Genomic DNA, 23,149 nt, shown 5'->3' on the forward strand with positions numbered 1-23,149 from the left:
CAAAAACGTGGAGCTACACACAATGTTATTCTGAATCACTTAAAAAATATCCCGTTTGGTATGACCAGGTCACTGATATCTTTGCAACACAAACAGCGAGGAGGATTGACTTGATCTATAAAGTCCCTCAATCTTATTTAGCTTAACACCATGACCAACATTCTGAAACATCCATTAACATCCACATTTGCCTCAAAAATGTTAGGCTTACAGCCCAGGCTTACAGTGAAATAATGTTCTTGTTGTTCTTTTAATTGTTTGTTACTCTGACCGTTCTGTTTGATATTGTGGAAAGGATGTTAGTGAATGCATGATGCATTTTAAATGGCATCACTTTTGGTCTGGTGTCTTCATTTTTCTTAAAACAATTGTAGCTGAAAATAAACAGCCAAATTACAACCAATAGCTTCAGTCATTGAGGGCAAAAATAGGCCCAATGATAGGCTCAGATTTTTTAATTTAGTTTTACAAATCAAGAGTAGGCCTGATTTGACTAATTGGCTTTGCATCCTTTCCTTTTGCCCTTATAGTCCAAGACATGCTGCCCACCAGCTTTCAAAGTACAATGCTGCCACTGGTGGATTTGTATCAATTTTATTCACATAATTATCCCTCCCTGCTATTTTGTAGTTCACCAAAACACCCTGAAACAACTTGAGTCTCACATACTTATGCCACCATACGCCACTAACAGTGCAAGCAGGCCAATGGCAACCAAGCACGCAGTCCTTCCTCCCTCACTTTAAAAACCACCAGCCGCCACTGGTGTACATGTATGTACCATACATGTACACATGGTACATACATGTACACATGGTACATACATGTAAAGGTGTTTCATTACCAGAGAATCTCTCTGCAGAAGCGGATCAGACCTTTCTTTAATTTAAGTCCATTTGTTGGTGTCTTTAATATCACCATTAAAGGCCAATACCTCCACAGATGAACCCTTAACCTGTCCCCCTTACCGTAGCATCATCCTGATTCTGCTGTGGCCTCCTAGTGCTAGCTTTAACATGCTACAGACAGACGGACAGACTGGAGAGAGACAGACAGACAGACAGACAGACAGCCAGACCTGGGCCACATCCTCAAAGTCGTCGTGCCTCTTCTGCAGGGCGCGGGCGCGGTGCAGAGACTTCCCCACCCCTGTGTGTTTACTGAGGAACACCTCCCCATGGTGCTCGATCCAGTCCATCACCTGTACACACACACACACGCACGCACGCACGCACACAAATGCACCCACACACACACATACACACGCACCCACAAATGCACACACACACACACACACACACACACACACACACCAAGAGGAGGAGAGAGAAGATAAGGGTGAGGAGAGGAGGAGAGATGAGGAGAGGAGGAGAGATGAGGAGGGAGGAGGAGAGGAGAGGAGGAGTCAGTACCTGCTGGACGTCCTGCTGGAACACACACAGCTGGAGCCTCTGGTGCAGGCGGACCTTGCGGTGCTGCCAGATGTTCTCCAGCCTCCTCTGGTGGTGAAGAACCTCATGGACCACGTCCAGGATACAGTGGACCTAAGGGAGGACAGGCAGGACAGAGGACCTTAGGGAGGACAGAGGACCTGAGGGAGGACAGGGTTCTGAGTAGAGACCTGGAGGATAGGGATGTGCTCCAACGTTTCTTTGACAGCAGTCCCTGAGCTGAGGCTCGTATCGTAACATCACGTCAATACTTACTACACACAGAACACACCATCCAGATTAGTGTGAACCGTAGCTCTGTGGTTGGGATTTAGTGTGAACCGTAGCTCTGTGGTTGTGTGGCAGGATGGACTCTACTGCCTTTCTATAAGATGAGGAGGTGCTGAACTAGTTGTTACTCGTAGACTAAAACATTGATATTATATATCTTTAAGTTTAGGGTTAGGGTTATTATTATTATTTGTATATGTGCGGATCAATTCTCCAAACTGAACCATCAGGATGGGAAGTATCAATACTTAGGTCTTGATTCTTCATTTGAGAACAGACACATACATACACACTATACTGGGACACACACACACACACACACACACACACACACACATGTACATACACACTACACTAAATGTACATATACACTACACTGGGACACACACACACATAAATGTACATACAAACTACACTACGACACACACATAAATGTACATACACACTACACTAGGACACACTAGACTACAGCAGACTCACTGCCTTGGAGTAGTTGGCCGTTGCGGTCATGGACTCCGAGTTCCCGGGCCCCAGAGGCCTCTGTAGGACGTCCAGCAGGGCTTTACCATCCTGGCTCACCTGGAAACACATGAAGCAGACACAGTTAGAACGTTAGCTTACCACGCGTAGGCCTGGGTGACATAGGGGAGAGGACATCAAACTCACAACAGGAATTCCTCCTGTATTCGTCTTAGCCTGCTGTAGGCCTTGGTTTAGCCTACCTCGCTGTAGACCTTGGTTTAGCCTACCTCGCTGTAGGACTTGGTTTAGCCTACCTCACTGTAGGACTTGGTTTAGCCTACCTCGCTGTAGGCCTTGGTGTAGCCTACCTCGCTGTAGGCCTTGTTGTAGCCTACATCGCTGTAGGCCTTGGTTTAGCCTAGCTCGCTGTAGGCCTTGGTTTAGCCTACCTCGCTGTAGGCCTTGGTTTAGCCTACCTCGCTGTAGGACTTGGTTTAGCCTACCTCGCTGTAGGCCTTGGTGTAGCCTACCTCTCTGTAGGCCTTGGTTTAGCCTACCTTGCTGTAGGCCTTGTTGTAGCCTACATCGCTGTAGGCCTTGGTTTAGCCTACCTCGCTGTAGGCCTTGGTAGGCCTTGGTTTAGCCTACCTCGCTGTAGGCCTTGGTTTAGCCTACCTCGCTGTAGGCCTTGGTTTAGCCTACCTCGCTGTAGGCCTTGGTTTAGCCTACCTCGCTGTAGGACTTGGTTTAGCCTACCTCGCTGTAGGCCTTGGTTTAGCCTACCTCGCTGTAGGCCTTGGTTTAGCCTACCTCGCTGTAGGACTTGGTTTAGCCTACATCGCTGTAGGCCTTGGTGTAGCCTAGCTCGCTGTAGGCCTTGGTTTAGCCTACCTCGCTGTAGGCCTTGGTAGGCCTTGGTTTAGCCTACCTCGCTGTAGGCCTTGTTGTAGCCTACCTCGCTGTAGGCCTTGTTGTAGCCTACCTCGCTGTAGGCCTTGGTTTAGACTACCTCGCTGTAGGCCTTGGTGTAGCCTACCTCGCTGTAGGCCTGGGTGACCTGCTCGTAGAGGCTCTGGTGGCGGTGGATGGCTAGCTCCAGCTCCTGCATGGCCGAGGGCAGACCTCCCTCACTACACACCTTACTCCAGGACTCCACCGCAGAGAGGAACTACACACACACACACACACACACACAAACACATACAGATGAATGAAAGAATGAGTCTGTATCATTATGCTGATTGTGTTGCGGGTGGTTCAGCCTGGTTGCTATGTCCTGGTTGCTATGTTATCATGGGCTATACAGAGAGAGGAGGCTTTTATATGGTAGCATGTGTGGCTGAGAGAGAGAGGGAATAGAGAGAGAGAGAATAGAGAGAGAGGGAATGGGCTAGTAAAGAGAGGGATATTTTGAAGTGTGTGTGTGCCTGCATGTGTGTGTGTGTGTGTGTGTGTGTGTGTGTGTGTGTGTGTGTGTGTGTGTCTTCCTGCGTGCGTGTGTGTGTATGCGTGTGTGCGTGTGTGCGCGTATGGTGTGTGCCTGTGTGCGTGCGTGTGTATGTGTGTCTCAGTGTTAATTTCGTTAACGAAAAATGACGTGAACAACCTTTTTTCCATGACTAAGACAAGATGTGACGAGCTAAAAATAGATCTTTGATAATAAAAACTACAACAAAATGTATGTTTCGTTTTCGTTGACGAGACGAGACAGGACTAAAATGTTAGTGGTGTGCTATTGGACATTCAAAATGCATGACATTTTCCCCAATTGTGCGTCTAGTCTGTCTGTAAAAATGCATCCCTGTCATTGGTTGAATTGGTTGAGGGATGTGCGCAGCTTGACCCCCAGCCAGGTGCTGTGATGTCTCAGAAGGACGGCGAGTTAATGATGACAACCACATGATGTTCAGCACAAAAAGAGTTTGGTCGGAAACAAAGATTAGATATATGGACGCACTTTAGTTATAACTCAGAAGAAAGGAAAACTCAATGCACCATACTAAGGGGAAATGGAGAGACGCCCTGTGGCGTGAGGTGGGAAGAACAAACCAACCTCAAGAGACACTTGAAGGCGCACCACCCTGCCATTTAGGACACGGTAAGTGAGCTAACTGTAATGTTAAATGATAAGTCCTGCTGATAACTAACGTTAAGTCAATATCACTGGGCAGTTGCTATGTGTGTATCAGTGGCGATTTCTCTAAGACTGCAAGGGAAGCTCAGCTTCCCCTAAAATTTCTAAAATTAAATGGTCAAATATATACTGTTGTGTTAACATTTCATTGACTAAAAATGCGTTAGAACACATCCATCTAGAAGACAAGTTCATTCAGAATCAGCTGCTTATCGCAGGTCGACTGACTCGATTTCCTTCTCATACATTCCCTTACGCCTCGTACCCACTGTACACGTCCGTCGACGGATCTCATTGACTTTACATGGGACGCTCCCGAAATGCATTGTGGGTCCGTCCGTCAAATCGGCTCCGTCTCTTGCGTCCAAAAGTTGAGAAAAGTTTAACTTTTCAGGCAGCGACGGATCCGTTGGCCAATCAGATCGCTTTATACGCATGTTATACGCAGATTGTGTTTTACCCCATGCGTCGGACACGCCCACTCTCTTCCGTCGACGGACGTGTACAGTGGGTATGAGGCGTTAGCGTCACAGTGCGTTTGCCTGTTGAAGCTCAGTGTCCATCCACTTCAATGGGGCTGCATAGAACAGCTTTTTTTAGTGCGTCGAAAGTCGACGGTCATTGGATAATGCTGCGATTATGTCCCTCCCACGGACGCTCAGCGTCTCTGGGAGTGAATGGAGGAGTGGGCTGGCCTGGACGCTGGGCTTCTGCGTGATGATTGGAGGGTCTGCGAAAGACTGAGTTGCCGTTTGATTGACAGCAATTTTGAACTATAAAAAGTCGCCGGAGCTGTCTTCATTCCTCAGTCCCATCGCAGATTTTGCAAGCGAGTCGAAAGACGGACTGCAACCTATTTCTTGATATTTGCTTGGGCGAAATTGCTAGACAATTTTCATTGTACATTTCATACACATATTCACACAATTCCTTGCTTCAGTTTAACATAATTCCCACATTTCCTTGTTCAAGTTTAATATCGTTTTGGTAGTTGGCCATCACTTTGATTCAGGGAGCCTGAGGTCTGAACTTCAAGTCCTGTATTCAGATCAGGACTTGCAGGGTGACAGGGGAAAGCTGTGTGATTTCTTGGTGTTCCTTAAAGACATGGAGTTGGACAGTGCAGTGCCTCAGCTTTACAAACTGTTTTCATTAGTGGCAACAATTAGAGCTACATCTGCAGGTGTAGAAAGGAGCTCATCCTGTTTAAAGCGGGTCCTACACCTAACACAATGGGCCAAGGCCATTTAAGCAGCCTAGCTCTGCTGGCCATTGAGAGGACACTGGTCAAGTCAGTGAAAAAGACAGCTAGTTGGTATGACAGAGCATTTCCTTGAAAATGAACAGAGAGCATAATTTACACACACACATATATATATATATATATATACACATAAATTGACAATTTACATGTTGTAGGCCGAAAATGAGCTTCCCCTCTTTGAAAAACCAGCAGCCGCCACTGGTGTGTATGATTATTCTCTCTAAGGCCAGGTAGGCATATATAACAGGCTAGTTGTATTGTGTATCGTAATTTCCCGACTATAAGCCGCGGTTTATACACAAATTTTCCAGAATTCCGGATGGGTGCGGCCAATACATGGGAAAATTCAAAAATGTTTTCTAATCCATTTTCAGTTTATTAGGTTATTAAAAAAAATCTTAGCATAAAGTTGCAAGTAGCCTATTGCCTTCCCTAAAGGTAACAACCATGGCCCGGTTTCCCTTTTTAAAGCCTTCTTAACGCTACGTCATTCATAACCTCTACTTTAGAGAGGTTCTACCTTAACATCTTGCGTGTTTCCTGAAACGTTCTTTGCTACGAATCTCTTTCGTACGTCGTTCGTTGGTAAGGTTGGTCTGAAGCGCTCGTAGAACCTTCTTAGCTCTACCGTAGTGATGGTTCAGCTCCTGACGCTAGTCTCCTAGTCTGTAAAGTAACCTTTACAAAGGTTATTGTAAATTTTGATTTGGTAGATGTGATTTCCTGTATTCTGGTGCATTTTGGGGATGGCCACTACCTAAAAATGTGTTCAGATTCATAGCCTACATCCTGACTTGCAGGGCCTGGACAATCATACACTGCATATACAGACCTACTTAATGGCATTCCACCAACAATTGCTATTTGTCCTATGGGTGTTATTCTGATATTGAGGCAAATCATAATCACTGTCCTATAGGACTACTGCTCACAACAAAGACAAATGGGGAAAAAAATCATGCATGTTTTTAGTAGGACTATTTACACCTTTGAGAAAATATGAAAAGACATTGAATGAGTTTTGTGTCTGACTATATTTCTATATTTTTATGAATTAGCCTGAAGCTTCAGAAAGTTTTTAAACAAAGCAAAGTAGTGTGTGTGTGTGTGTGTGTGTGACGTCAACCTCATAGAGCTCCGAAAACATGACCTCAACACAGAAACAAACTCTTCAAATTAGCCTACACATATTTGTTTGAGGAGTGAATTTGCTCCAACATCGATTTGTTGGCTGACCGCCTGCTGTGGAATTGCGGACAGGTGTCATCAAAATTGGTCCGCGTAACAAGTAACGCCTTTAAGGTGGAACAGTCATGTGGTTCCTCTCGTCAGTCCAAGTATTAGTGCCAGGCAGACACACGGAAAACTGACAAATTAGACATATATTTTTGTACAGAATCTCCCTGCTTCTGAAATGTGCAAACATCTCCGCCCGCCCAGAGCTTGTCCGCCCAAGTCGAGCGCTGGGCGGCCGAGCACTGGGCGGCCGGAGATGGACAAACATACCGTAATTTTCGGACTATAAGCCGTGCCTTTTTTCCCATTTTTTCAACCCTGCGGCTTATATAACGGTGCGGCTAATCTATGAATTTTTACAGCTAACGGCCACTAGGGGACCTCCTAAATCTATGGATTTTACAGGTTAAATTTCGAAAATGAAATGGTCAGATATATACTGTTGTGTTAACATTTCATTGATTAAAAATGCGTTAGAACACGTCCATCTCGAAGACGAGTTCGTTCAGAATCAGCTGCTTATCGCAGGTCGACTGACTCGATTTCCTTCTCATACACTTACGTGTTTAATTTGCGTGTGTTTAGACAGATGGGCGTGCGCACACACGCGCACCAAGCATCACCCGCATTCATTCATTCTTTTAAACACTCACTCGCGGTAGAACTATATTTATCACGATCAAATACAATAAATATAGTTGCAAGCAACCATGAAGGGGTCCTACTATATTACTGTATAACTGTATGACAGACAGCATGACCGTATGACGGACAGCATGACCGTATGACCGACAGCATGACCGTATGACTGACAGTATGACCGTATGATCGACAGTATGACAGTATGACCAACAGTATGACCGTAGACTGCCAAGGGCAGATTGGAGTATATTTTGAGAAATAGAAGTCTTTTGTACGTGGAGGTATGGTGAGCTTGGTTGGTATGGTGATATGGCATTGGTATGCCTTAAAAACTGGTTTACCGGAAGTTAACATATCAAAACAATCACCAACCATGTTTCTAAAGCCTACTGTGTCAAAATCCACTGTCAAACGGATGTTTGCGAAATAATGTGTGTACCCCTTTAAGGTCCAGCCAGCATTGTAGAGAGGCTGCGGTTTAGAAAGGCAACTTCAAACAAATGCATCATGTTACAGCTGTTTAAACATTGGATATATGCATGTATTTCACTTTAAAATGTATATCTCTGCCGTCATTCGCCATTCGTCATTTGCTATGAATTTAACACCATATAGTCCCACAGTCACCTCGTACATGTGTGCCAAGTGCTTTTCCCACTTTCGTCTTCAACTTGTGGTCACTGCACTATATCCAAATGGTCTGACCGTATGAGTGGCGATTTGAAAGTTGTTCATCATGACGAATGGTACATGTATAACAAGTTTCATGCATATTGCACTTTCCTAGTGGAAATGGCAGCCTGTTGAGTATGTTGCACTTGCAAAGGCTTGTTATAGCGCCACATATAGTTCATTCTGGCCCATCCTTGTTATCCCTCACTCATTTCACGAGTTCTACAAGCCTGCCAATTTCATTTTGTCAGGAAAAATAAATAAATAATACTAACGAATACAATAGGGTTCCTACGGATTTCGTCTGACCCCTAATTAATAGTAATTTTGTCAAGTCGAGATCGAAGTCATCTAAATCATGACTCGAGTCTGACTTGAGTCCAAGTCATGTGACTCGAGTCCACATCCCTGCTGTCTACTACCAAGTGAGTGGCAGAGGCTGACTGCTCTCAGAGATCTGCGTCTCCCCTTTGCTGAGCACACCAAGATGCTCCAGAGTGACACCATGTCCTTATCCCTGGTGGTGCCTGCCCTCCTGCACCTGAGCACTCACCTGTCTTTCCCCTAGGGTTCGAGCTACAGGGACCTAGCTTCCCTGGCACATAAGATGAAGGCAAACATGGACAAACGCTTTAGCTGCTTTCTTGATCCCAGTGATCCAAAGTTCTCACCCCTCACTACTGCTGCATGCTTCCTCGACCCAACAGTCGCACTCACACTCATTGAAAATGATGACGAACAAATTCAGGAGCTTCTGAGAAAAGCAGAAGATTACATTGCTCAAATGGTGTCACCAGTGATACAGGAGGAGCAGGCTGATGAAAACAAGCAGGGAGAAGAAAGAAAAGACAAGGCACCAGAGGCAATGGCAAAGCGGCCCAGATTTAGATTCCTCTCAAAAGCAAGTGCACGGGGGCACTGGCCCCCCCTGGCCCCCCCCTAGAACCGCCACTGCCGCCGACCATCTAGATCTAGCCTCTCAAAGCCCTGTGTCAGGCAGGAAATGCAAAAATTCAAGGAGAAACTGTCAGAACCTATAAACAAAGAGACTGCCCTTGACTTTTGGGCTGCACAGGGTTCTGTTTATTAGAGCCTAAAACCTCTTGCCTTCGATCTTCTGGTAATGCCAGCATCTCAAGCATTTGCTGAGCGAGTTTTTAGCATTACAGGTGACCTCAGTCATGGTCGTCGAAATAAAGCAAGAGTCATTTTAGAGAGAAGCGCTTTCCTCAAACTGAATCGAGATCAGATTCAGTAGCCTAATTCTGCTTTGGGAATATGTATGTTCATTTTGAAGTTCCACAAAATAAACATAACCACATTGGCCAAATATAGAAAGTTTTGTTTCTTGACTTAGTGGAATGGTCTTTACTCCATGTCACCATGTGTAATGCACTTACTACCTTAGTAGATCAGAAAGGACAGCACAGCAGCATCTCATAGATGGGAGAGTCTAGTCTACAGATATCCAGCTAAGGTAAGGAGTACGTATATTACAGGTAAAAGTGTTAAGAGTGAAATGTTGCTTTACAAATTTCAATACTTCATACAACCTGTCACCTTCATTCCAATTTCCGATACCTGTATTAGGCTAATTGAATTAGTTTAAAAAGAGAAAATATTTTGACTGAAAGTAATGACTAAAAGTTGACTAAAATGTAAGGACTTTTGGTTGACTAAAACTAGACTAAAACTACGAAGGAAAACAATGACTAAAACATGACTAAAACTGATAAGCATTTTCATCTAAAGACTAAGACTAAATCTAAAATCGCTGCGAAAATTAATACTGGTGTGTGTGCCTGCTTGCGTGCGTGCGTGCTTCAGACCTGCTCGGCCTTCTGGTGGAAGACGGAGGACATGGCCAGGAGGGTGGAGCGCTCGTCCAGTGCGGCGGCGAAGCTCTTCCAGTCCTGGTCCAGCTGGGAGGAGATCTGCTTGACCTGCAGCGCAGCGTAGTGCCCTCCCTCCACCAGCCGGCCCCCCACGGACATGATGCGGTTGATGTTCACGTAGGCATTCTGGGAAAACAATGCACACTTTAAGGTCTCAACACCTGGTCAGAATACGGACCATTGGCACAAACCACTCTCAAGAAGTCCCCTCCTCTCCCCACACAGACCAGAGCACACTTAAGAAAGCCATTACAAAGTGTCAATGTGGATGACAAACTGAACCCAGGGGAGCTGAGAGGTTGGTCAGTGATCTGCACCTCCTGTGTGGAGTTGCCTCTCGTTTGAGAAACATGAGGGCTCTGCAACCAGCCTACAGACCAGACCACCACCTAGGACCAGACCACCACCTAGGACCAGAACCCCACCTATGACTAGACCCCCACCTACGACCAGCATAGAGCACCACCTACGACCAGACCCCACTTATGACCAGCGTAGACCACCACTTACATGGCCTTTTTCCACCGACCGTACCAGCTCTACTTGCGACTTAGGACTTAACGTGGTTTGGTTGGTTGGTTCCAGGCACATCGTGTTTCCATCTAGAATAAAGTACCTCTTCAACATGGGCAGGTCGTCATAGCACGCATGCGCCAAACTGCAGTGACGTACTTATCCATACAGCACATAAAGGGCTTGGCTTGGGCACAAGTCGAGGCGAGTTCAGCTGGTACTGTCAGTGGAAAAAGGCCATTAGTGGGGTTTAGAGTTTTGAGTTTAGATGAAATATTAACTTGGTTTGCTTTCTGGATGTATGCATTTTGTGGCGATGTGTGGTGATTGATTGATGGGTTTCACCTGGGAAAAAGGTGTGTCACTAAATGGAGCCTATAGGATGCCCTCATATACGGCAAGAAAATGTCTTTGTTCAGGTTGGAACGCAAGAGGGGAAACTATTTTCTGACCGCATTATTCTCATTATTCGCATTATTCTTCACATTTTTCTATGCATTTAGATTACTTTGTTTTGTTTTTCCTGTCTACCGGATTACTGTTTAATAAATAAGTCAGTATCAAGTTAAACACTCTCTGTGCGTGCTTTCAAGGATTGTCCGTGTGTCGGACAATCTTTGCCTCTAACCTGTGGTGGAACAAGAAGGCAGCAAAAGCAGAGGATAGTTTAAAATCTCTGATTGCAACACGCAGAGGGAACAGCGTGCACAATTAAAGGTTGTCCCACTGGACAGCATATCAAATGTCACAAGGAGGACAACTGCATCAAGTACATCTTCTGCTGCTTGGCTGGCTTTTGCTGAGAAGGCAGCTCTGGAGGCAAAAGCTGCTGCATTTAAGGAAAAGCATTCATTGCAGTTGCAGGAAACTCATCAAATCAAAAATGGAAGAAGTGGGTTAGAACTGGATGCAGAAATTGCAGGAGCTGATGCAAAAATGAAAATACTTCTAAATCCAAATGTGACGGAGTCTTATGGTGATGCTATGAATAAATACTTTGTGGAAACAAACCAACCGGAAAATGTGGAACAAACATGTCTGCTTTGGAATTCATTCAAATGGGTGCCTTGCCAAACCTCCACTACAGAGAGCGGTTGGGGACATTCATAAGAGCTCTCAAGTGGCAACAAGGGCTTCAAACCCACACCTGGAAAACCATACAGCCAGTAATATCACTCAGGAAAAGATCAGCACAATGGTCAAAAGGATATTACTGAACTCATGATAATGCAACAAAAGCTATCTCTATTACCTAAAAGAGAAGTGCCAGTGTTCAAAGGTGATCCACTATCATACCAACCTTTCATGCATGCATTCAAATACTTAATAGAGGACAAGACAAGCAGTTCCCAGGATAGGCTCTACTTTCTTGAACAGTTTACAACAGGTCAGGCCAGAGACCTTGTTTGTAGCTGTATGCACATGGATGCACAAAGAGGATGTTTAGAAGCAATGCGACTATTGGAAAAACATTTTGGTGATGAGATGAAGATTGCAAATGCTTATCTGGATAAAGCTCTAAGCTGGGCAGCTATTAAAGCGGATGATGGAAAAGCTCTTCAGGCATATTCTTTATACTTGAGGGAATGCAACGACGCCATGCAGGACTTGGAGTACATGGACGTTACATCCACCTTAAAACTCATTGTATCCAAGCTTCCCTACAAGCTCAGAGAGAGGTGGCGGTCAAGAGCGTATGAGGAATTTCCGAAAAGAAACATTCAGGCTAAATTCAGACATCTTGTTGAATTTATGGAAAATCAGACTAACATCTTACTGCACCCAGCATTTGGAGACATTAAAGACCCAGCTCATGCTCAAAGAATATTCCCAAAGAACAGGAGCACTGAAATAAGGACACTTAAAAGCAGAAGTACTTTTGTGACAGCTGTGGCAGCCCCTGGAGAACAAGAGACCAAACAGTATGCATTTAAAGGGTAACAACACACCAACCTTAATGCTGCTACTACAGCTTTCCACTGTTTCTGTAAAGGCAAGCATGCATTACTTGACTGCTTCAAATTTAAATCACAGCCACACCATGAAAAGGTGGAATGTTTGAAAATAAATGGATATTGCTTTGGTTGCTTAAAAAATGGTCACATGAGCAAAGACTGCAACATGAGCTAACCCTACATATTGATACAATAACCTAAAATAAGGAACCCCTGCAAAACAGCAATTCCGCAGCACCAAAGCAAACGTCAATAAACAGTGTACAAGTGTCAGAGGATGATGCAACAGGGGCCGGTAAAAAATGTGCTCTCGCTATTGTTCTGGTTCAGGTTAAAGCTGCAAAAGGAAGCAAAACCATTCATAATTGCATTTCAATGGATAATCTGAAAGACCTGCTACTCAGTTAATACAACCAAGATTTCCCAGAAAATTAATCTGAGGAGAAGAAAGAGATGTTATGTGAGGACAGGAGATTTATGGACTGGCCCAAAGTTCTAAAGTGGTTGAAAGTGGACATTACATCTTGCCCCTGCCGTCTCGAAAAAAAGAGTTAGTCATGCCTAATAACTACATCATGGCACTGCAGCAGACATTAAACTTGGCTGGGAAAATTAAGAGAAATTCTACCTATGCTGAAGAGTGCTGAAGTTCTTCATGGAAAATGTGCTGCAGAAATGCTACGCAGAGAAGGTACCCCAAGCGCAAGTCCAAAGGAATGACGGCCAAGTTTGATATATTCCTCATCATGGGGTTTACCATAAAATAAAGAAGAAGCTTAGGGTAGTATTCGACTGTTCCTCAACCTAACCAACTCACTCCTGGCCTCTCGCCAGGAGAGGATTGCAGTAATAGCCAACATTGAGGCGATGTACAACCAAGTACAAGTACAGGGAAACCACCAGGACTTCCTCAGGTTTCTGTGGTGGCCTGAGGGAGACATCAGCAAACCACTGGAAGTATACTGGATGAAAGTGCATCTCTTCGGCACAAAACTTAAAAGACTCTGCTGCTTCAAAGCCAAAAGACAAAGGAATGTGTGACTAACACCAAACCTGCAGATAAACCTACAGATGAACAAGGCCTATCTGTTGATGACTTGGATGAAGCAGAGCAGTCATGAAGCATAGCGTCATACGCTATGAACAGCAGCACTACTTTGCCTCAGATCATTTGGATCTCGGAAATTGGATCCAAATGATTGGAAGGATAAGTAAATTGGCTCTACCAACAAGTTTGAAGAACCCAATTATTCTTCCCAACGACTCCCATGTCACCCTGTTGATACTGCGTGACAAAGTACAAAAAAGTAGCTGTGTGCACATCCCACCTACTGGCCAGGTGCAGGACAAATGAAGTAATATAGAATGAAAGAAATGTAATGTCTGCAGCACTGCTTAAGCAGCGTGACATCCATCAGCAGGTTGGACACGCAGGAAGAAACCACATGGTCTCCAGACGGCCAGAAGTTCTGGTTACCCTCTTACAACTCTCTTGCCAGGAAAATAAAAAGATCATTTGTTTTCTGTAGACGCAGGCAAGCAAGCGTTGGTGAGCAAAAATGGCGGACTTACTTGAGGATCGTGTTCAGCCAGATCTTCCACCATTTTTTCATGTGGCCATTGATAACTTTGGACCTATTGAAGTTAGAAGAGGTCATTCACTGGTCAAATGGTGAGTCGAGCTGTTCACCTGGAAGTGGCGAGCACCTTGGATACGGCCTTCGGCACCAACGCCATACGGCAGTTTCTTTTTCAGAGAGGAACAATACTCACCATCAGAACAGATCGTGGCATCAACTTTGCGGGTGCTCAGAAGGTACTGGAGTCTGCTTTGAAACAGCTGCATCATCAAAGAATCCAGGATTCACTGCTGACCAGTAAGGTATTGTGGTTGTTCAATCCTCCATCAGGAGCCCACTTTGGAGGAGTGTGGGAACGATTGATCAGACTGGTAAAAAAGGTGCTTTCATCAGTTCTGAAACATCAAACAGTGGACAATGAAGTGCTCCAGACAGCTCTATGTGAAGTCGAGTCAATTCTCAATGACAGACCCATCACAACAGTATCAACTGATCCAAACGACTTAGAACCCCTCACACCGAACCACCTACTGCAACTGAAAGCTAAACCACTCATGCCACCTGCACTCTTCTGCAAAAACGACATCTACAGCAGAAAGAGATGGAAACAAGTCTAGTACATTGCAGATCTGTTCTGACAGAGGTGGATTAAAGAATATCTCATGCAGCAACACCAAAAGTAGACTTAGACCAGAAGACACTTTAACATCAACAATGTGGTTGTCATCGTAGATGAAACTGTACCATGTGGTAAAGACTTTGCCTGGGCCCAAAGGTCTCGTCCGGAGTGTTTTGGTTAAAACTAAAACAAATACCCTGCAAAGGCCCATCGATAAGCTCTGCTTGCTTTTGGAAGCTGAAAACTGAGCTTAATGACATGCACATGCTCCTGCACACACACATGGCCCTGCACACACACATGGCCCTGCACACACTATCCTTCAGCCCTCCTTGCATACATGAATTCACCTTGCATTCACCTTTATTGAAAGTCTCATTTATTTGCTGGTTCGATGGTCTTTGTGTGAAGGACAGGAACAGTATTGTGAAGGTATGCTCCAAAATAATCAGAGTTCGGCAGAAATACTTATTTTCCCTTTGGGAGAAGCGTGTGGTCCAAAAAGCTAAAACACTCAAGAAAACAAAGCGTTACTCAAAGTCTTTCATCCCGTCTGCTGTCAGGCTTTTAAACCTCGACAGTAGTCTTTGGAAATAAACATTTGTAACAGTTTGTTGCTTGGGTATCATTGTCTCAAACATATTTATTATTTATTTAATTATTTGGAAAACATTGGTCTTAAAATTTGAACTGTACACTCCTTGCCTAGCCCATTGTGTTCTCTCTGACGTACTCCTTTTTCTTTAGTCTGTGGACTGCTGAATTGAATTGCCCTCCGGGATAAATAAAGTTTTTTGAATTGAACTCTACACTGATTGGACTGTCATTCCGGCCTAAGGACTGCATATGGTGAGACATTCAGGTAACATGGACTTTGGGGGGGATTCCACAGGGGATAATGTAACATGTATGGTATTGTTATTGGATGTGATGTGGTAGTGACAAGCTATCTCATACTTTTGAAATATTTCATTGGTTTATATTTGTACTGGTTATCTGGCTCCATATCATTTAATGAAGGTAATTGTTTTGCTGTAGCATCACAATTAGGGGCTGGTATATTGGAGCCATTAAGAGGATTTTTGTTGAGAATATTTTTAAGTAAATATATTTTGAGTTTTGGTTGAAATTTTGAAATTAGATAAAATATTAACTTGGTTTGCTTTTTGGATGGATGCATTTTGTGGCAATGTGTGGTGATTGATTGATGGGTCTCACCTGGGAAAAAGGTGTGTCACTAAATGGAGCCTATAGGACGCCCTCATATACGTCACTAACTGGAGCCTATAGGACGCCTTCATATACGTCACTAACTGGAGCCTATAGGACGCCCTCATATACAGCACTAACTGGAGCCTATAGGATGCCCTCGTATACGGCAGGAAAGTGTCTTTGTTCAGGTTGGAAGGCAAGAGGGGAAACTATTTTCTGACCACATTATTCTTCACATTATTATACGCATTTAGATTATTTTGTTTCGTTTTTCCTGGAAAGTCAATCAGATTATTGTTTAATAAATAAGTCAGTATCAAGTTAAACACTCTGTGCCTGCTTTCAAAAAAATGTGTGTCAGACAATCTGTGCCTCTAACCTTTGGTGGAACAAGAATTGTGAGAAAAGGGTTTGCCACTTCAACAATGGAAGCCTTCTCTGTGTTCTAAAGATTAAATTAAAAAACACCCCTTTCATCTTCTTCATGGGTTTAATCTGGAGAAAAGTTATAGCAAGTTATAATCACAAGATTTACATGATTTAGTATAGCTAAGGCTTTTTTATTGTTCTATTGTTGTGGTTATGTTTTGTATGAGCTGAAGACCTTTGAGTCATGTTAGTTTGAGCAGGGCTATATTAGAAATGGAGGGCCAGACGTGGTGTTGTGGCTCCTGGTGTGTCCCTGATGCTCACCATGGAGTTCATGGCAAAGTGGTTGTGCTGGGTCTGGAGCTCCACGGCATGCTGGTAGCCCACACCGATCTCTGTGTGGTTCTGCAGGAACACCTCCTTGTTGTGGCTGACCCAGTCAAACATCTGGAGACCATCACACAATAAAATTTCTATGACATCTACAGCAGAGATGACATCGCTATAACATCTACAGCAGAGATGACATCACTATAACATCTACAGTAGAGTAACATCACTATAACATCCACAGTAGAAATGACATCACTATAACATCTACAGTAGAGTGACATCACTATAATATCTACAGCAGATATGACATCACTATAACATCTACAGTAGAGTGACATCACTATAACATCCACAGTAGAGATGACATCACTATAACATCCACAGTAGAGTGACATCACTATAACATCCACAGTAGAGATGACATCATTATAACAGGTAAAGGAGAAAGGATCCCTGTTAGCTGTATGTCCTACAGAGTGACAGTAGCCTACCTCCTGTTCGTGTGAGGGAATACACTTTGAATTACTTTTCAAAGATGTGGGATGTTTTAGTAGTTGATTATTTCGAGTGCCAATAAACTGACAGTAAGGCTCCTCTCTCTCTGTCATAGCCACCCTCTGCATAGACCACCCAGTCAGAAGCAGCTGATAATAGAACTGGGTTAGGGGATATCCAACATCCTCTCTCCCTCGCTCTCCCCTATCTCTATCCACTATCTCCATCATCTGGTCTCTCCTCCACCTGTTACTACAGCCCCTCTGGTCTCTCCTCCACCTGTTACTAAAGCCCCTCTGGTCTCTCCTCCACCTGTTACTACAGCCCCTCTGGTCTCTCCTCCACCTGTTACTACAGCCCCTCTGGTCTCTCCTCCACCTGTTACTACAGCCTGTCTCTCCTCCACCTGTTACTACAGCCTGTCTCTCCTCCACCTGTCACTACAGCCCATCTGGTCTCTCCTCTCCTCCTTCTGGTCCACCTGTTACTACAGTAATAAGAGTCTCCTCCCAAGCTGTGACGGGGGCCAATCAGATCTGACCTTCTCGGCGTCCTGCTCATAGAGGCGGAGCTGGAAGCACTGGTCCAGCTTGAGCTTCCTGGAGCTCCAGCTCTGGTGAAGGTGCTGGCGGGTGGAGTGGAGCTTATCCAGCAGACTGGCCACCTGGGGGAGTCAGAGAGACCAGTCACAGCCTGCACCTGGGGAGCTCTGGACCGGGTCCAGGTCCTCTCCACCCGGGGAGCTCTGGACCGGGTCCAGGTCCTCTAAACCTGGGGAGCTCTGGACCGAGTCCAGGTCCTCTAAACCTGGGGAGCTCTGGACCGAGTCCAGGTCCTCTAAACCTGGGGAGCTCTGGAGGTGTAGCTGAGCGGTCCTGTCATGCGGGCACGTTGCGGGGTCTGGACCTGGGTCTGGACTGGGGTCTGGACCTGGGTCTGGACCTGGGTCTGGACCAGGGTCTGGACCGGGGTCTGGACCGGGGTGGAGGCGATGGGACCACGGCTTATAGAGGTCAAAGGGGCCGCTTAAGGGTTTTAACACGTTTCCTTTCCTGCTCATATTTCCAGACAGTAAAGTTATATTCTTGGTCCATGATATCTCCTATTAGTTAATGAGGTGATATTAGAGTAAACGTATCAGCGTAGTAATATGGTGTATATGTTCTTCAATATATATATTATATCACTGTTACTGAAATAAGACCATCATCGAGAGAAAACTGGAGTCAAATATTATGTCTCCCTAAACACTATGAGACCATGTGTGTGTGTGTGGAGCTCTGTCTGAGTGTGTGTGTGTGTGTGGAGCTCTGTCTGAGTGTGTGTGTGTGTGTGTGTGTGTGTGTGTGGAGCTCTGTCTGGGCAGTGTGTGTGTGTGAAGCTCTGTCTGAGTGTGTGTGTGGAGCTCTGTCTGGGCAGTGTGTGTGTGGAGCTCTGTCTGAGTGTGTGTGTGTGTGTGTGTGTGTGTGTGTGTGTGTGTGTAAAATAGTGTCCTACACAGTGTTAATTCTATAGGCATTAGGGGATGAGGGAACAAGTGGACAAGACAGAGATGTTTAACACAGTGTTGAGGTCTCAGGTCGCCCCTCACTTTGGGCACCAGGCTCTGGAAGTCAGCCGAGCCAGAGATGCAGTTCCTCCCAGAGAAGCCATCACTGGAACGGATACACTGGAGGAGACGCTGGCCCTCCTGGTCCAACTCCTCCACTGGAGCCTTCAGGACCTGGGGAGAGGAGAGGAGGAGGATGAGAGGAGAGGAGAGAGGCGGAGTGGAGAAGAGAGGAGAGGAATTAGGAGAAGAGAAGAGGAGAGGTGAGGGGAGAAGAGGGAGGAGAGGAGGAGAGGAGAGAAGAAGAGAGAGAGAAGAGGAGGGGAGGAGAGGAGGAGAGGAGAGAAGAAGAGAGAGGAGGAGAGGAGAGAAGAAGAGAGAGAGAAGAGGAGGGGAGGAGAGGAGGAGAGAAGAGGAGAGTAGAGGAGAGGAGAGAAGAAGAGGAGAGGAGAGGAGGAGAGGGGGAGGAGGAGAGGAGAGAATAGAGAAGAGGAGGAGAGGAGGAGATGAAAAGAGAGGAGGAGTGAAGAGGAGAGGGGAGTAGAGTAGAGGAGAGGAGAGAAGAAGAGGAAAGGAGAGGAGAGGAGGAGAGGAGGGGATGAAAAGAGAGGAGGAGAGAAGAGGAGAGAGAGAAGAGGAGGGGAGGAGAGGAGAGAATATAGAAGAGGAGGAGAGGAGAGGGGATGAAAAGAGAGGAGGAGAGGAGCGGAGAGACGAGTGGAGCTTGTTTTGCTTTGTTTGTTTTTTTGCTATGTTTGTTGGTACCTCCTTTGCATAATGGCGGGGGGTCAGTGTAAACGCACGGACCATGCCAGGAAAAAGGCGAGCATAATGAGCTGCACACATGTCCAATACATCATGGAGGATGGACCATCAGAAGACCAGGGGTGTGGTCTGACCAAACAAATTAGACCAAACACGACCACCCTAAAATAAAGATGCTAATAATAGGCTTAAATCAAGCGATCTGATTGGTTCCCAACTGTTGTATATTGAGCGTATACACACAGCTACGCCCGTTCAGTTTACAGAGTTCAGTATCACTCCGCTCCTAACTTGAACTGTTGTTTATTTATATATAAAAGCAATAGCATAGTTCACTGAAGCCTAAAAATATGTTGATTGATGGAGAGGGTGGAAATGTTGTAAAGCAATAGGCACACTTATATTTGTCTTTAAGAAGGTTGTCTCATATCTGGCTGTAGGTGAGTCTTGATACTAAGAACTCTAGTGTATTAGCATTACAATTGGTTAGACTTTAACTCTGTGCTGCTGTGTGGTTTTTGCTGTGTTGTGGTTGTTGCAGTGTTGTGGGTGTTGTTGTTAGTAAGAGGTTGTTCAAGCTAGTTTCAGTCACAAGCTGACAACAATAGGCCTGATTGCTGGGCGGAGCTACGGCTGCCTGAGCTCCCTTGTGTATTTAAAGGCTAGTTATATTAGCGTCAGGACCCAGCAAAGGAAGACCCGGGAAACAAAGACCAAGGGAGTCTCTCTGTGGGAGTCCCTCGAGGAGGCCATAGCAGGCCGGCCATATTGTAGCTATGTGTCGCATTTCTATCACCGTCAGGATTTCCAACCAGAGGAGACGCCACTACAGATCCTCTGCTCGGCGCAGCAACCCGTCCAATCTGTGCCACCCACCACCCTCTACCTACACCGACCTCGAAGTGATGGGAGGACTCTGGAACTGCCAATCAGTGGTCAAGAAAGCAGACTCCATTTCAGCCTACGCATCCCTGATGACCCTCCACTTCCTGGCCATTACAAAGACTTGGATCACTCCAGAAAACTCTGCTACTCCTGCTGCCCTCTCCACCGCCTTCTCATTCTCACACACCCCAAGACCATCGGGGCGAGGAGGCGGGTCTGGACTCCTCATCTCGCCGAAGTGGTCCTACCAGGTTCTTCCACTAGAACACTTGGCCAGATCTGCATTTGAACTCCACGCTGTCACTGTCACCCTGCCTATCAAGCTTTTCATTGTAGTGATCTACTGCCCTCCAGGTCCCTTTCGCGATTTCTATGACGAGATGGATGCCCTCCTCAGCTGCTTTCCTGAAGATGGCACACCACTTGTTATCCTTGCTGACTTCAACATCCTGCCAGAGAAGTTACACTCACCTGAACTAACCAACTTTTTCGCCACTTTTGACTTGACACTCTACTTGACCAACTTGACCTGATATTCACAAGGTCCTGCAGTACCTCGGCTCTCTCTGTCACCCCGCTCCCCGTATCTGACCATCACTTTGTTGCTTTTTCTCTCCCCCTGAAGTCCTCTCCCTCCCTCCTCTCTACCCCTCACATTGTCACCAGCCGCCGTAACCTGAAATCTCTCTATCTCTCTATGTTTGCTTCAACTGTTCTGTCCTCACTGTTCTGTTGAACAATTCTCCCAACTATCCACTGAGGAAGCCTCAGACACTATGCTATCCTCCCTGGACTCCCTCTGTCCCTTCCACTCCAGACCTGCATGATCCTCACCCCCTCCACCTTGGCTGTCCGAATCTCTGCGGTCTTATAGAGCAGCGTTGCGGGCAGCTGAGAGAAAATGGAAGAGATCAGACTGTCTTAATGATCTATCTCACTATCTTCACCTTCTCTCAGATTTCACCTCCACTGTGTCAACAGCCAAATACTACTACTACTACTTTCTACCGGTCTAAAATCAACTCCTCTGCCTCCAACCCAAGGAAACTATTTTCCATGTTTTCTTCCCTCCTCAACCCTCCCTCCCCTCCGCCTCCCCCTCCCTCACTGCTGACAACTTTGTCACCTACTTTACCCAGAAGGTGAAGGACATCAGATCCACTTTTACCCCTGCCACCATCCTCCCTCCACCCATCCCCACCTCTGTTTTTACCCACTTCATCCCCCTCACCTCCGAAGAGGTCAATAGAATAGTTAACTCCAACCTATCCTGGTTCACATCTTACCTGTCGAATCGCACCTATCAGGTCACATGGAATGGCTCCTTGTCCAAACCTTGCACACTTGACACTGGTGTCCCTCAAGGCTCTGTACTGGGGCCCCTTCTGTTCTCCCTCTATACAAGATCTGGTTTTTCATATCACTGCTATGCCAACGACACCCAGCTATTCCTCTCATTCCCCTCCTCTGACAAAGCCCTGATTACAACGTGCATATCTGAATGTCTGGCAGAAGTCAGCACTTGGACGACTGCCCATCACCTGAGGCTTAACCTCAACAAGACTGAGCTCCTCCTAATACCGGGGAAAGATTGCCCACATTTGGACTTACTGGTCACTGTCGAGAACATCACTGTATCTCTGTCTCCAACTGCCAGAAACCTTGGTGTGGTACTAGACAACCAGTTATGTTGCACCGCCAACATCACCACAGTGGCCCGATCCTGCAGATTTGCACTTCACAACATCCGCAGGATACGGCCCTTCCTCACAAGGGAAGCAGCTCAGCTTCTTGTCCAAGCGCTGGTCATCTCCCACCTGGACTACTGCAACTCGCTCCTAGATGGACTCCCGGTCTCTGCTATTAAACCTTTGCAGTGTATCCAGATCGCGGCAGTGGACCTCGTGTTCAACCTACCTAAATTCTCCCATGTGACTCCCCTCTTCCGCCATCTCCACTGGCTCCCTGTAGTAGCCCGCATCAGATTCAAGATGATGGTACTGGTATACAAGGCAGTCGATGGAACTGCCCCTGCCTACCTCCAAGCCTTGGTCAAACCACACACCCCAGCTCGATCCCTCTGCTCAACTACCTCAGCTGGACGTCTGGTACCGCCATCACTAAGAGCAACCAAAGGTCGATCAGCTAAATCACAACTCTTCTCTATCTTGGGACCACAGTGGTGGAACGAGCTCCCTGCTGATGTCAGGGCCGCAGAGTCGCTCACCAGCTTCCGCAAACTCTAGACTCTACATAGCCATTCAGTCCCTTATTTGTCTGTTGCACTATTGTTTGTTGTACGTCCTGGCACTTAATGAACAAACTTAATGCATATAGATATGATGGCGGATGTGGCGGACGGACAATCACAGCGTGCTGCTGCTTCAGCGTTTTCTCGATTAAAACCGGAGATTTACAAAACTAATGCCGGTAAAATAATTGTGGAAGACGAAATATTGAACTTTCTTGTGGTTAAAATGAGAACTTTAAGCCACGACGAGATTGTTCTGCTGGTGACAAATTGCTTCACTTCAGAACGGATTGAGGCCGCCAAGAAGGCTCTGTTTGAGGTCTGCCCTAACACGTCTCAGCGTTGTATCACCTACAAAGGCCAACAGAAAGACAGTAATAATGTTAAACTGTGCATGAGAGTGCTGAATGAGTGTGGGGAGGATGTCCCGAGATTTGTGTCACACTTTCTGGACGATTTGCCACCCGTGTCATTCAACCATATAGATGTTTCAACACTGCTGGGCAGAATGGAACAATTAAACAATGAGATCTGTTGCATGAAGAGAACCCTGGAAATCCAGTCAAATGTTTGTGAAAGTCTGCGGGAAGTGACGGC

At 45.8% G+C, this 23,149-nt stretch overlaps 1 protein-coding gene across 1 annotated transcript in view; it reads right to left on the minus strand.

Annotated features, from left to right (window-relative positions):
• kalrna (kalirin RhoGEF kinase a) overlaps positions 1-23,149 on the minus strand; it is a gene marked incomplete at its 5' end in the record, with an annotated part of 113,408 nt that overhangs the window by 70,561 nt on the left and 19,698 nt on the right. The window contains 8 exons of the mRNA XM_084478590.1: positions 1,079-1,201; positions 1,413-1,544; positions 2,202-2,300; positions 3,220-3,351; positions 9,961-10,152; positions 16,599-16,721; positions 17,644-17,766; positions 18,694-18,825. Coding sequence (XP_084334716.1) covers positions 1,079-1,201; positions 1,413-1,544; positions 2,202-2,300; positions 3,220-3,351; positions 9,961-10,152; positions 16,599-16,721; positions 17,644-17,766; positions 18,694-18,825 — 1,056 coding nt within the window. The remainder of the gene's footprint in view (positions 1-1,078; positions 1,202-1,412; positions 1,545-2,201; positions 2,301-3,219; positions 3,352-9,960; positions 10,153-16,598; positions 16,722-17,643; positions 17,767-18,693; positions 18,826-23,149) is intronic.

Source organism: Micromesistius poutassou, assembly GCF_964030765.1.
Source record: "Micromesistius poutassou genome assembly, chromosome: 14".
Taxonomy (NCBI): domain Eukaryota; kingdom Metazoa; phylum Chordata; class Actinopteri; order Gadiformes; family Gadidae; genus Micromesistius; species Micromesistius poutassou.